This window comes from Solea solea, chromosome 11, assembly GCF_958295425.1.
Source record: "Solea solea chromosome 11, fSolSol10.1, whole genome shotgun sequence".
NCBI lineage: Eukaryota > Metazoa > Chordata > Actinopteri > Pleuronectiformes > Soleidae > Solea > Solea solea.
The window spans coordinates 24,615,015-24,628,593 of record NC_081144.1 but is presented as its reverse complement, the minus strand read 5'-3'; the positions used below and the strand labels follow the sequence as shown (position 1 = coordinate 24,628,593).

At 48.4% G+C, this 13,579-nt stretch overlaps 2 protein-coding genes across 5 annotated transcripts; both read left to right on the top strand.

Annotated features, from left to right (window-relative positions):
* The first annotated feature begins 1,034 nt into the window (after positions 1 to 1,034).
* mecp2 (methyl CpG binding protein 2) lies at positions 1,035 to 9,148 on the top strand. Of its 3 annotated transcripts, none has more exons than XM_058641955.1 (6): positions 1,035 to 1,186; positions 2,394 to 2,580; positions 3,081 to 3,301; positions 3,392 to 3,585; positions 3,681 to 3,817; positions 3,958 to 9,148. In XM_058641955.1, the coding sequence occupies exons 1-6, from the start codon at positions 1,155 to 1,157 to the stop codon at positions 6,628 to 6,630; spliced, it is 3,444 nt and encodes a 1,147-aa protein (XP_058497938.1). In that variant the 5' UTR covers positions 1,035 to 1,154; the 3' UTR covers positions 6,631 to 9,148. The 3 variants fall into 3 exon arrangements, with proteins under 3 accessions (XP_058497938.1, XP_058497937.1, XP_058497939.1); XM_058641954.1 differs by having other exon boundaries at positions 3,021 to 3,301; XM_058641956.1 differs by lacking the exons at positions 1,035 to 1,186; positions 2,394 to 2,580 and having other exon boundaries at positions 3,243 to 3,301; positions 3,392 to 3,446.
* Positions 9,149 to 9,314: 166 nt separating this feature from the next.
* Positions 9,315 to 13,360, top strand: LOC131468088 (uncharacterized). Of its 2 annotated transcripts, none has more exons than XM_058641961.1 (9): positions 9,315 to 9,818; positions 10,006 to 10,179; positions 10,258 to 10,415; positions 11,703 to 11,901; positions 12,243 to 12,336; positions 12,429 to 12,603; positions 12,684 to 12,881; positions 13,010 to 13,098; positions 13,203 to 13,360. In XM_058641961.1, exons 1-9 carry the CDS (start codon positions 9,565 to 9,567, stop codon positions 13,242 to 13,244), a joined length of 1,383 nt encoding a protein of 460 aa, XP_058497944.1. In that variant the 5' UTR covers positions 9,315 to 9,564; the 3' UTR covers positions 13,245 to 13,360. The 2 variants fall into 2 exon arrangements, with proteins under 2 accessions (XP_058497944.1, XP_058497943.1); XM_058641960.1 differs by having other exon boundaries at positions 12,971 to 13,098.
* Positions 13,361 to 13,579: the final 219 nt, after the last annotated feature.

Genomic DNA, 13,579 nt, shown 5'->3' with positions numbered 1-13,579 from the left:
GAAATAATATATGCAACAGTTTAAACATAGAATATAAAATTAAAAATGAAAACCTCTGGAGGTAAGGTGCTGTGTGATTATAATATATAATATGTGTGTATGTGTGTGTGTGTGTGTGTATATATGTGTATGTGCGTATTTACATGTATGAATATATGTATGTTTATGTGTCTAAGTATATATATAGTAGCTATAAGTTAGTATGTATGTGTGTGAATATGTTTATAAATAATAATAATAATAATATTAGTATTATTATTATTATTATTGTTATTAGAAGAAGTAGTAGTAGTTATTTCTTATATTATTTATTTATTTATTTTGTATTAATATTATTAGTATTTATATTTAGATAGGAGGGGTGAAAGGAGCCTGAGCCACACCCCAGCTCAGTAGGTGGCGGTAATGCCCCATAATGTTGGTGGCCAGCCGCCATTAAAAACCAAGAAGAAGAAGAAATAATATATTATTTAGTGTAATATGTCATAATCGTATTTAACATTTTAATAAAAGAAAGCAATTGGTTTTTCGGTGTCCTTTCCTCAAAAACATAAAGCATAAAATATAAACATAAAAACATAAAAATGAAATAACCTGAATACATTCATAACATAAAGTTACAGTTGTGTTTTATCGTTTCAGGAAAGAGGTTTGTTGGGTTAATTCATTTTTTACGATATATTTGTGATGATGAAGTCATTTTCCAGTCAGTGTTTACTCTGAGAATGTGTTTGTTTGTGATGTATCATACGTTTAAACACTCTAATCACTGTGTCATAACATATGTGAACCTTTATTTTGACCTTATTTAAAATGTAAAAATGTGATGTCCTCTTTAGTCTGAAATCACGTGCTTGTATTTCACCAAACACCGAGTTATTTTCCTTCTTTCACTTTCTCCGACACACGAATAGTCTGTGATTTCCGAGTCGGTCCTGAACGCCTCCGCCTGACAGCGTCGGGACCGTCACATCTCGCGGGATTACGCCGCCCCTGCGCTGTAATGACAGCGCTGACCTCTTGTGGGCGCAGATCTCGCGGTGTTTGGAGAGTGACGGCGGTTGGAAATGGAGTCGGAGGGGGCGGGGTGCAGCAGAGGGAGCAGAGATGTTTGGTGGCTTTTTTTTAATATAAAATTATTTATTTAAATAAAAATGGCCGCCGTGGAGAGCGGACAGGAGAGACTGTAAGTGAGATCTTTACATTTATCCTCCGCTAACGCGCCGCTTCCGCCGCCGCCTCCTACCGCACACCTTTTTCTGTCGTGCGTTTTATTCCAGTTAAAGAGCGTTGGTTTTCTCCGCGGCCTGTCGCGGCGGAGCGGGGTTAGCGGGAATACGTCACCAACTTAGAGCTAAGTGTGTACTCGGGCTGTTGTAGCCGGAGCTTAGCTTTAGCTTAGCCCGCTCTCCGAGCCCCGCCAGGCCGCGCTGACTTTCACACAACTGTCCACAAAGTCAGAGCGACCGTGTCCGACACAAACATCACAGTCCCGGTCACCAGCGAAGTGTCCACCCGCCGCCGTCACACAGGCAGCGAGTTAACGGAAGCTAGCTGGTTAGCAAACACACAATGTTTTCATGTGTGTGAGAGAGAGGCGGATCAGTTAACCCGAGTTAACCCCGCACACACACACAGAGTCATTACACTCACACACTCGCTGGCATACGCCCCCCAACAAACACACACATAAACATACCTACATACGTACTGTACACACATATACACACACACGTTACAGTCTTATCATGTGTGAACAGAAAATTCTCCGCATATTTTCTGAATCCAGTCCAGTTCCATACCGGCTTCTTTGTCAGACCCTGCTACAACCTGCACTCCGAAAAACCTGATATTTCTTTTTATTTACACAACTGTTATTTCCGACAGATCGTGTTCTAGTTTAACGACAGTTAAGAGTTTATTTTACGACATCTTTAACTATGTTTGTGTGTCGTGGCTCTTTTACAGAAACCACGTATGTTCATAAACTTTGAATAAAATGATCACGTATGACCTGTGTCTGCGTGTTGAGCTTTACTTTTTACAATGATATAAATGAAATGGTGAATAAGTAGCGTTACTTTTTAAAGCAATGTTAATGAAGTGGTGAAAACCTGCATCTTTGTGTTGAATGTACTTTTTACAGTGATGTAAATGAAAGACGAATAACTAGAGTTACTTTTTACAGCAATGTTTATGAAGTGGTGAATAACTAGTGTTAGCTTTTACAGCAAGATGTATGAAGTGGTGAATAACCTGTGTCTGCGTGATGACTTTTTACAGCGACATATATGAAGTGGTGAAAAGCGTGTCCACATGATCAAGTCACAGGATCTTATACATCATGTGTGTCATGAGTGATGTCATGTGAACAGGTATAATGTCATCCACAGGGAGGAGGGGGATGAAGGTGAGGAGCGACCTGTTGAACCCCAGCTCTCCACCAGAGACCGCTCTCACACTAAGACCAAGAAGACTCGCAAAGAGCGTCGCCATGCCGACCGGGGGGCTGAAACAACATCAGCCACGCCCTCGACAGCTGGGCTGCAGCCACGGACGGGGGCGGAGCCACAGAGCCAGGTAAAGTCAAGTACAGTGACATCACACACTTCCTGATCTTTAATCATGTGACAGGATGTTGTGAAACCATGAGATTCTCACAAAATCCTGACGTATCACCAAATGGAGGATGAGGGGGAAGAGGGAGGGGGTGGGCAGAAAGTGAGTGAAGAAGATGGATTAGACGGAAGATGGATACCTGTAGTATAGTTAGCTTAGTGTTAGCCACAGGCGATCAGTCACTGGTTGTGTTTTCTAGTAAAAAAAGTAATGTGAGAACACGAGTGATCCAGTGACTACAGTCGTGCAAGAAACTCAGTGTGAAAAATGATTTTGGCTTTGCGAAAAAAAACAAAAAAACACAAATTTTGCGTTGTGGGAGTTACATTCCCTGACGTGATATTAACTACAACTTCACATTGAATGTGTATGTGACCTCATGATGGGAAATGTTTGCGTAGTTTTCAGCGTTAATGTGCCGTAACACCGGTCATTGCCATTACGTGTCCCGCTTCCTGCAGGGGGTGGATCCAGGAGCAGGCCCCTCAGACCCGGCCTCAGCAGCGGGGTCAGAATCTGCGGCTGGCAGTGAGTCTGCAGGTTCTCCCAGGCAGCGGCGCTCGATCATCCGGGACCGCGGACCTCTGTGGGACGACCCAACGCTGCCCGAAGGCTGGACTCGCAAACTCAAACAGAGGAAGTCGGGACGCTCGGCTGGGAAATTTGACGTCTACCTGATCAAGTAAATCCCGCCCCCTGCTGATGCTGCACTCCATGAGCAGACAGTGACAGTTTCAGTGTTGACATCTTGTTTGTTTCTGTGTCTATTTAGTTCGGAAGGAAAAGCCTTTCGCTCCAAGGTGGAACTTATCGCCTTTTTCCAGAAGGTTGGTGACACGACGACTGATCCAAATGATTTTGATTTTACTGTCACTGGGCGTGGAAGCCCCTCCCGCCGCGAGAAACGTCCCCCCATAAAAACAAAGGTGGTGAAACCGCCGGGGCGAGGCCGTGGGCGGCCCAAAGGTACTCGGGTCAACTGGGGTGAAGTTAATTGGACAGTGAGCAGAACTTGTTCCTGGTTTCCCTCATGTTTTTATGTGGATTTATCTTCTGTGCAGGTAGCGGGAAGATGCGACAAGCTACAGAGGGCGTGGCCATGAAGCGTGTGGTTGAAAAAACTCCGGGCAAACTGCTGGTCAAGATGCCCTTCAGCAAGGCAGAGTCGTCCACTGGCACCACCTCTATTGCCTCAAAGGTATGACCAGTCTGTAAGAGGTCATAAAATGCTAGCAATTCTCAGCCATGCAGCTCTTTAGCTTTTAATTCTTCAGCATAATTTACATTTATTGCATTTTATTGTGATTGTTGAATGCTAATGTTGTAACTCTTCTCCAGGTGGCGTCTCCTTCCCTGGTGCCTAAGTCTCGTCCCGGGAGAAAGAGAAAATTGGAACAGGAACCGCAGCCCCCACCACAGAGCGCCCCAAAGAAACGGGGCAGGAAACCTGCCTCAGCTTCAGCAGCATCGACAGCTGCCGCAGCATCCACTTCACCCGCATCGACCTCCACTAGCCCCACAGCTGGGAGCTACGCTGCAGCAGCCATCGTGGCTGCTGAGGCCAAACGCAGAGCAGCCAAGGAGTCTTCCACCAAACCTGCTGTCCAGGAAACGGCTCTGCCAATCAAAAAACGTAAAACAAGAGAAACATTGGAGGAGAGGGAGAGTGTTCAAACTCCAGCGGCTACGACAACAGACACTGAAAAGAGGGACACCGTAGAGGGGGTGGGTGGGACCAGAGAGGGAACTCAAACCTCAGAATCTCAGCCCACTTCCTCTGAGCAGAGCCAGAGTCAAAGCCAGAGCCAGCCCACTGCTTCAGGTGAAAGCCAGTCACACAGACACAAGGCCCATAAAGGGAGAAAGCACCGGGAGAAAACAGCAGCAGAAGGAGGAAGCCAGGAGGGGGAGGTGGGTGAAGATGTAGGTGATAAAGGAGGAGAGGTAGGAGGAGGAAGGAGTAGCATTAGTAGCAGCAGTAGCACTAGCATTAGCCCATCTAAAAGCCACAAAAGGAAGGACCGATCTCCTCACAAACACCACCACCATCACCCCCACCACCACCATCATCATCGCCACCAACAGTCATCTTCCTCCACAGTGGATCAGCCCCCTCCTCCCCCTTCTTCTTCAGCCCCTGGACCCCCAGCACCCTCCAGCCAGTCCAGGCCTGAAACTGAGTCCCAGGCTTTGCCGCCATTCACCACCCAACAGTCACAGCACATCCAGCAAGCCCCTTCCAGACCACAGTCCAAAGCTGTGCTTCAGTCTTTGCCTGAACCTCGACATCCTTCCCCTCAACCACAGCACCAAATCAAACCCCATACCCAACAAACCCCCCAGCCCCAAATCCAGCCTTCATACCCTGCACCCCTTCATACCCAGGCACCATCACAAAAGGCCCAGTCACACCCTGTCAGTTCCTCAGCCCAGCACCCAACCCAGCTTCAGGGTCAGCATGCCCCACCTCACTCTCACCCTTCCCAGTCCACATCGACTCTCCATGTTCATCCACCACACACAAGGCATCAACATCCACAGAGCCAACCCCCCAGAGCTCCCCAACCTGAAACCCTGCCCAGGAACCCGTCTCAACCCCAGAGCCAAATCAGACAACAGTCTCAAGTTCAGCCCCAACACGCACTGCAGTCTCAACTCCAACCCCAGTCCAGTACCTCAGTTCAACCTCAGACTCAATCCCAGTCCAGAACCCCTGCCCAAACTCAACCTCAGTCCAGGACCCCCACCTACACACAACATTCACCCCAGTCCAGGACCCCCACCCAAACTCAATCTCCATCCCAGTCCAGGAACCCCACCCAAACTCAATCTCCATCCCAGTCCAGAACCCCTACCCAAACTCAGTCGTCATCCCAATCCAGAACCCCTACCCAAACTCAACCTCCATCCCAGTCTAGAACCCCCACCCATATTCAGTCTCTATCACAATCTAGAACCCTAGCCCAAACCCAACCTCCATCCCAGTCCAGAACCCCTACCCCAACACAATCTCCATCTCAGTTCAGAACCATGGCCCACACTCAACCTCAATCCCAGTCCAGAACTTCACTACAACTTCAGGCTCAATCCCAGTCCAGAAACCTGGGTCAAACTCAACCCCAGTCGAGAATCCCTGCCCACACTCAACCCCAGTGCAGGACCCCAGCCCAAATTCCACCTCAGTCCAGAACCCCAGCTCAAACTCAACCCCAGTCAAGGACTTCCACTCAAACTCAACCTCAACTCCAATCCAGAACCCCTACCCATACTCAACTTCAACCCCAGTCCAGAACCCCCACCCAAGCTCAACCTCAACCCCAGTCCAGAACTCCCAACCAAGCTCAACCTCAACCCCAGTCCAGAACTCCCACCCACACTCAACCTCAATCTCAGTACAGACATCAAGTTCAGTCTCAACTACAGACAAGGTACCTTTCACATGACCAACTCCAAAGTCAGTACAGACCACAACCCAGACAGTCAAGGCCAAACCAACCCCTGTCGCAGTCCCAAGCACAACCTCACTTTCAGCAGATTCAACCCCAGCCCCACCCTCAGCCCAGTAGACCTCACATGCAGCACCTCGCATCCCACCGGCCTCCTTCCAGCCAAACTAGGACCAACCCGATCTCTGTTCAACAGAACCAGGGTGAACAACCTCAAGACTTGAGCACTGCACGGCCAGGTCGAGGTCTGCCGCCAATTCGAGAAGTCAGCGTGGAAGACGCCCGGGTGGAGGGAAGAGGTGATGTGGACATGGCACCAGACAACGGAGAGTCAAACAGCACCTCCAGACCTCCCAACTCTGGACCCTCTGGACCTCCCACAGTGGTGGGGGCCGGGGTCAGTGTTGTCCCAGGGTCAGATGGTCGGGCCAGGCTTCGGGCGGAGCCAGAGGCTGCAGGCGAGGGCAGGGAGCTCAGAGATATCGTCCCACAGTCCGCAGTCCCGCGCCCTAGCCGAGAGGAGACCGTGGAGTCGCGGACTGCTGTCAGTGAGAGAGTCAGCTGATTGGTCGGACCATGAACTGGCTGACCGATACGTAGACAGGTGGACAGTGTGAAAGGAGCGTGAACGGGCTGTTCCCGGAGGTTTTACACTGTTTTCAGATCGGACAGAGCTGGTCAGAACTGTTGCAGCGTCTGCTCCGTATGATTCTGTCTGGAGACTCTGTAAAGTTCTGAAATAGAGAACCGACTCTGTCAGACGGAGGAGAGATCATGTCTTTTTCTAGAAAAAACAAAACAAAGAAAGACAGGAAAAAAGACAAAAACGTGTGTTTGTGTATATAATCAAAAGGCAGCTGTTGTGTCCCGCTAGTCTCCGTGGGGGAGGGGGGGGGGGGTTAGTATTAAAACTAAAAACCAACGCTTAACAACACATTACTCTGAACGAAATGTTGCTTCCGGAAAATATAACCTGATCTGTTTTTTATTTCGTATTTTGATAGTTTATTGTTTTGTCTTTGTTATACAGCTTTAAAGTGATATTATTGACTGACAGTCCCTTATTTAAAGTCCTGCTAATAACTGACTATAAATGTCCTCCTGTTGACTGACGGTCCCTTACTGAAACCAGTTCCTTACTGAAACCAGTCCTTGACTGAAAGCCTCAGAGGTGATGTGGGGCAGCGGTTCGCACCTTAAACTGGTTTCGGAAATATCTCACCTTTTCTTTTTCTTGATTGTTTTCCCTCAATAAACAAAAAATGTATGTTTTCGTCCACCTCTAGACAGACTGCCCCCGACAGGTAGTCCCTCAGAGGTCTATCACATTCATGACCTATCTCTGAACTGTAAAGGCTCATTTGTGCTCGGCGTTGAAGCTGGATGACCACAACATACCAGGAACTATTTGAGGACAGATTTTGTGAGTTTGTAAAAAACTCCCAGAGCCTTTTTCTTTCAGCCTTCATCACCATTTTTGTTGTGAGAAACACTTGTCTCGCTGCTGCCCCCTAGTGCAGCGTTTCCTAAATCTGTGTGGGCCCACTTTTTAAAGATGGCAAACTATCGTGACCCAAAGACACATTTCAAAGTGATGTTTGGTAAATGATCAAAAGATATGCACACATATGCACATTCATCTTAACAAAAAAGCCTCCTGTGACCCATTTGAGGCCCCGACCCAGTGTGTAAGAATCACTGCCCTAGTGGCTGGGATAAAAATGGCAACATACGTTTCTCTTTTTGAACATAAACGCAGCACAAATGAGCCTTTACCTTTTATTAACATAAATATTTGTCAAACTGTTGGTTCGACACTGAAACAGATGTTTGTTTTGTTTGTTTTTGAGGAGAAATATGCGACTTTTTTTTTCACGTCTGTTCTTCCAGCGCAGAGATTCTTCGTACAGGGTCTTCGATCGATTTTAAGTCTTTTCTGTTTCCAGAGGAAGTTTTTTAATGTCGGAACAGAATCCTCGTTTATTTTAAACGACTCTTCACTTTATCTCTTGGTTTAACGTCTGGAACAGTTCACACCTGAATCTTCTGTCACTCAGACCCTGCAGACGTTCACCTGGAGACACACGTACGCAGAAGTTCACCACGCCCAGGTTTACCATCACACACAGGAGGTTAGAGGAGAAATGCATCATGGGACACCGCAAAAAAAACAGTGGGGAAACCGTTGTCATGGTGACGCCAACATGATGTTGTGATGCGTTCACAAAGAGCAACAGATTGTTTACTGATTGTTTACTTACAATAGTAACACGAGTATAAACAACCCGCGACTCCTCTCCTAGGGCTAATGCTAAGCTAACTACTGTTACAGTAAATCTTGTATCGCTTAAAACAAGAAACAGATGGAAGAATGCGCTTCCCTCTAGTGGACGTTTTCACCACAGCAGACACATAGAAGAACATGGTCACATCGTTTAAGACAGATGTTTCGACGTCAGAAAAAGTCTTGTCATGTTCCTGATGTCGCAGTACAACCATGGTTCTATAAGAACTGTATATACCAGGCTATGTGATCAGGAAGTTAGCTTGTGGTTAGTTAAGATCGCGGCTACGTCGTAGATCGTAAATCTGCACTGACGAGTTTGTTTGTCGTGAGAATTACACGTCGCGCTAGTTTCATAAAAAAAATAAAAAAACACTGCAGTAAACAAATGGATACATGATTTACGTGGCGGCCATGTCGCGTCCACACTCATGAACCTGTTTTCATCATGGATTTTAAGACACGCCTCCTTCACTCACCTGATGATGTCACATGGAGACCTGAGGCTCCGCCCTCTGCGTACGTGTGGCTCCGCCTGTTGCCCCTGTGATCGGACTCGCTCCATGACTCAGTGACTCAGTGACCAGCCACCATGTTGCATGTTCCAGAGTTTAGTGCCTATAATCGTGTGCGTCTTGCCGGCAGCCATGTTGTGTTTTTAGACGTAGTGATGATGACGATGATGAAGATGATGATGATGATGATGAATATTCTGCTCAATAATACACTGTCGCTGTAGACGCTACTAGTTTTTACTGTTTCTTATTTTTCTTTCTAACTAAAGCGTTTGTGTCCCTGATGAGTTTGTCTCAGTGTCTCTGTCTCTCACACACGCACACCAGAGGAGAGCAGGTGATCAGGTTTATTGATCAGATGTGATTCTTCTGATCACATGAGGAATAATCAGTTATTGATCTGAGATTCACTTCATTAACAAACTAATGTCAGCTGTTGGGGGGGGGGGGTCCATCAGGGAACATCATATCCTGATAAGCATAAAATAAAAAGCAGGAAGGTGCTGCCCCCTGCTGGCTGTCAGTGAGTTCAAACAACGACAGGTGGGAACACGTCCACGCGCGCACACATACACACCCCAAAGTAAAGTGGGAGACAAGCGGAAGTAAGAGTTGATCAGTCGACTGTGACCCCTTCATGACCTCTGACCCACTTAAACGCGGCTCTGTGATTGGCTGAACCACACACACACAGGTAAACATGGCAGTTCGTGCGGCCGCTCTGCTGCTGCTGCTGCTCGGACGCACCGCCAGTATCGGAACCGGCTTCGGTTCCGAACCGGACTCAGAGCGCGGCAGGATGCAGCTGCAGCGCGTGCAGAGCCTCACTGCCCACAGCAGATACGGAGAATGTTGGGCACAAGCCCTGGAACACTTGGACACGCGCTGCAAGGACATGACGTCAGAGAGTCAGGGAAGGATAGCGCTGGGGTTCACGTACTGTCACCTGAGCAGGTAACACACACACACACACACACACACACACACTGCTGCGATGTAGCATCACCATGGTAACCAGCAAAGACTGTGAAGCAGGTTAAAAATAATGATGTCACTGAAACAGGTTGTTAAAGGAAAATGTGGAGTGAAAATAAAGCTGAGTCTTTAAACTCTCCGGTGACCTGTCAGACCTCTCTGTCAGCTCTGGCAGGGATTTCCCATCATGCCCTGAAGGGTCAGATGTCAGCAGGTGTACAAGGGTGATGGATGCTGTGGCCTTCAACACTTACACAGAGTTCTTCACCCACACACACGCCATCTGTCACTTCCTGCAGTCTGAGACCTGGCAGAACCGCGCTGAGACCACCATGTACAGGTAAACTACACCTGTTAACTACACCTGTCACAGGTTAACTACACCTGTCACAGGTGTGTGGTGTGTTTATGTCAACAGGTTGACAGAAAGTTCAGCAGGTGTTGCTGAGCAGCTTCAGTCCACCAGGCAGATGGCTGAAGAGCTTATTGAGGCCCAGAGTGCTGCCTTACAGGCACAACAGGAGATCCTGACCAATGGAGAGGAGCTGAGACTCACACTGAGAGACTCTACTGAGGGTAAACTATTATGACTCTACTGAGGGTAAACTACCATACCAACGACCTGAGAGACTCTACTGAGGGTAAACTACCATACCAACAACCTGAGAGACTCTACTGAGGGTAAACTACCATACCAACGACCTGAGAGACTCTACTGAGGGTAAACTACCATACCAACGACCTGAGAGACTCTACTGAGGGTAAACTACCATACCAACGACCTGAGAGACTCTACTGAGGGTAAACTACCATACCAACGACCTGAGAGACTCTACTGAGGGTAAACTACCATACCAACGACCTGAGAGACTCTACTGAGGGTAAACTACCATACCAACGACCTGAGAGACTACTGAGGGTAAACTACCATACCAACGACCTGAGAGACTCTACTGAGGGTAAACTACCATACCAACGACCTGAGAGACTCTACTGAGGGTAAACTACCATACCAACGACCTGAGAGACTCTACTGAGGGTAAACTACCATACCAACGACCTGAGAGACTACTGAGGGTAAACTACCATACCAACGACCTGAGAGACTCTACTGAGGGTAAACTACCATACCAACGACCTGAGAGTCTATACTGAGGGTAAACTACTATGACTCTACTGAGGGTAAACTACCATACCAACGACCTGAGAGACTCTATTGAGGGTAAACTACCATACCAACGACCTGAGAGACTCTACTGAGGGTAAACTACCATACCAACGACCTGAGAGACTCTACTGAGGGTAAACTACCATACCAACGACCTGAGAGACTACTGAGGGTAAACTACCATACCAACGACCTGAGAGTCTATACTGAGGGTAAACTACCATACCAACGACCTGAGAGTCTATACTGAGGGTAAACTGCTATGACTCTACTGAGGGTAAACTACCATACCAACGACCTGAGAGACTCTACTGAGGGTAAACTACCATACCAACGACCTGAGAGACTACTGAGGGTAAACTACCATACCAACGACCTGAGAGACTCTACTGAGGGTAAACTACCATACCAACGACCTGAGAGTCTATACTGAGGGTAAACTACCATACCAACGACCTGAGAGTCTATACTGAGGGTAAACTACCATACCAACGACCTGAGAGTCTATACTGAGGGTAAACTACCATACCAACGACCTGAGAGTCTATACTGAGGGTAAACTACTATGACTCTACTGAGGGTAAACTACCATACCAACGACCTGAGAGACTCTACTGAGGGTAAACTACTTTGCCAACGACCTGAGAGACTCTACTGAGGGTAAACTAACCACTGACTGTCTCTCTCTCTCTCAGGTCTGCGTACAGTCTTCTCTGAGCTCAGCTCTTCCTCCAGAGAGCAGCAGGTGGCGCTGTCTGAGCTCTTTAACAGAGTTTCTTTCCTGCACAGTTTCCTGTTGATGGAGTCTCACAGTGTTAGCTCCTGCTGCTACAACGCTGCTGCTCTCTGCGCCGCCTTCCTGCTCACTGCCACACAGCGCTCATCCAGAGCCAGGTAACCACACCCCCTACTCTCCAGATCCAGGTAACTCCACCCCCTACACTTCAGAGCCAGGTAACCGCGCCCCCTTACCACTCAGAGCCAGGTAACCACGCCCCATTGTCACCAGTGGCATGTAGCCCCACCCCCATCACCCAGATATAGGCAACCGCCCTCAAACCAGTTCATGTGTGGAGCTGTCAATCATTATCTGTTCATTATTTGTCTCTCTCCGTGTGTGTGTGTGTGTGTGTGTGTGTGTGTGTGTGTGTGTGTGTGTGTGTGTTCTCTGTGTGTGTTCTCTGTGTGTGTGTCTCTCTCTCTCCCTCGCTCTCTCTCTCTGTGTGTGTGTGTAGGTTGCTCCTCTTGTCTCTGGTGTGTTTAAATTTTTACCTGGAGTTAAAGATTCATCAGTTCATCACATCTGATCAACCTGAGCATCGTGACATGGTGAGTGACATCATGATGACATCTCTCTCTTTCTCTCTCTGTGCTCTGTGGCTCCTGATCTCTCTCTCCCCCCCTCCCTCCCTCCCTCCCAGGAGCGGCTCAGCGTGTACGTTAGCGTGTTGCGGCGCATCATGGCGTGTGTGGGCGTGTGTGTCCTGGTCTTGGCGTGTCTTCGTTACAGAGACCCGCTGCAGCACAGTCTGCAGATGCTGCAGCAGCAGCTCACGCAGACACAGCACGGCCTGCAGGAGGCGCTGCAGAGAGCAGGTCAGTCACACCACTGCCTCTGCTGGAGCAGAGGGGGACTGCAGCTGAGACTGTCTGTCTGTCCTTTTGTCCTTCTGCAGAGCGTCTCACTGACACTTGGAGGACAGTGAAGGGCACTGAGGATGGCCACACTTCTGTCCTCGCTGCGACGCGACGCGTCCACCAGGGGTCAGAGCGACGGAGACGAAGAGAGGAGGAGCTGAGGAGGAAACAGGAGGAGGAGTCAGTGACGTCACTGATCACAGACAGCACACACCTGTCTCACCTGTCTCAGTCTGGTCAGTTCATGTGATGATGTCACTGATGTCACATGACCACATACGTGTCACATGGCGTGTGTGTGTGTGTGTGTGCGTGTGTACTGCAGGTTTACAGATGTCTGACTCCGCCCTGTTGCCACTCACAGCCCATGATGCCTCAGTGAGTCCAGGCCGGCACGACCGCAGGCCCCGCCCCTCTCCTCTGGTGTACAGCGTCCTGGTAGAGGACAAACGGGTAGATGACATCATTGGTCCTCATCGTGTGATTGGTCCACACATTGTGATGTCATTAGGTGTGTATGTGTGACCTCTGACCTCTGCTGTGTTTCCTGACCACAGCCTCGTTACAGTCTGAGGAGTCGACGCTCGGAGACGCACTGACGCAGCCCCGCCCTGGAGGCGGAGTCACAGTGTTTCACGCAGTGTTTTTAATGTCAATAAAGTTTGTGTTTTAAACAGAAACAACATCATGTGACGTTATGTTTGCGAGGACAAGTCCAACGTCAGGACATGAACTTTATCGTCAGGACGGGAATTTTAATGTCAGGATGAGTCCAACATTGGGACGAATCCAACTTCAAGGGGACAAGTTTAACGCTGGGACAGGTATAAAGATGGGACTTGTCCAATGTCGGGACAAAACTCTGGGATTAGTCTACTGTTGGGTCTAATGTCCACTGTGAGGAGTCCAGTGTAAGGATGAATCCAAAGTTTCA

Excerpts from the sequence above, each read along its gene's own strand:
- mecp2 (XM_058641954.1), top strand. The coding sequence starts at position 1,155 with ATGGCCGCCGTGGAGAGCGGACAGGAGAGACT. Across the intron at positions 2,581-3,020 it reads GGGCGGAGCCACAGAGCCAG|TTTTCAGCGTTAATGTGCCG; the intron begins GTAAAGTCAAGT and ends ATGTTTGCGTAG. Across the intron at positions 3,586-3,680 it reads AGGCCGTGGGCGGCCCAAAG|GTAGCGGGAAGATGCGACAA; the intron begins GTACTCGGGTCA and ends TCTTCTGTGCAG.
- LOC131468088 (XM_058641960.1), top strand. The coding sequence starts at position 9,565 with ATGGCAGTTCGTGCGGCCGCTCTGCTGCTGCTGCTGCTCGGACGCACC. Across the intron at positions 10,180-10,257 it reads GCTGAGACCACCATGTACAG|GTTGACAGAAAGTTCAGCAG; the intron begins GTAAACTACACC and ends TTATGTCAACAG. Across the intron at positions 12,604-12,683 it reads GGAGGCGCTGCAGAGAGCAG|AGCGTCTCACTGACACTTGG; the intron begins GTCAGTCACACC and ends GTCCTTCTGCAG.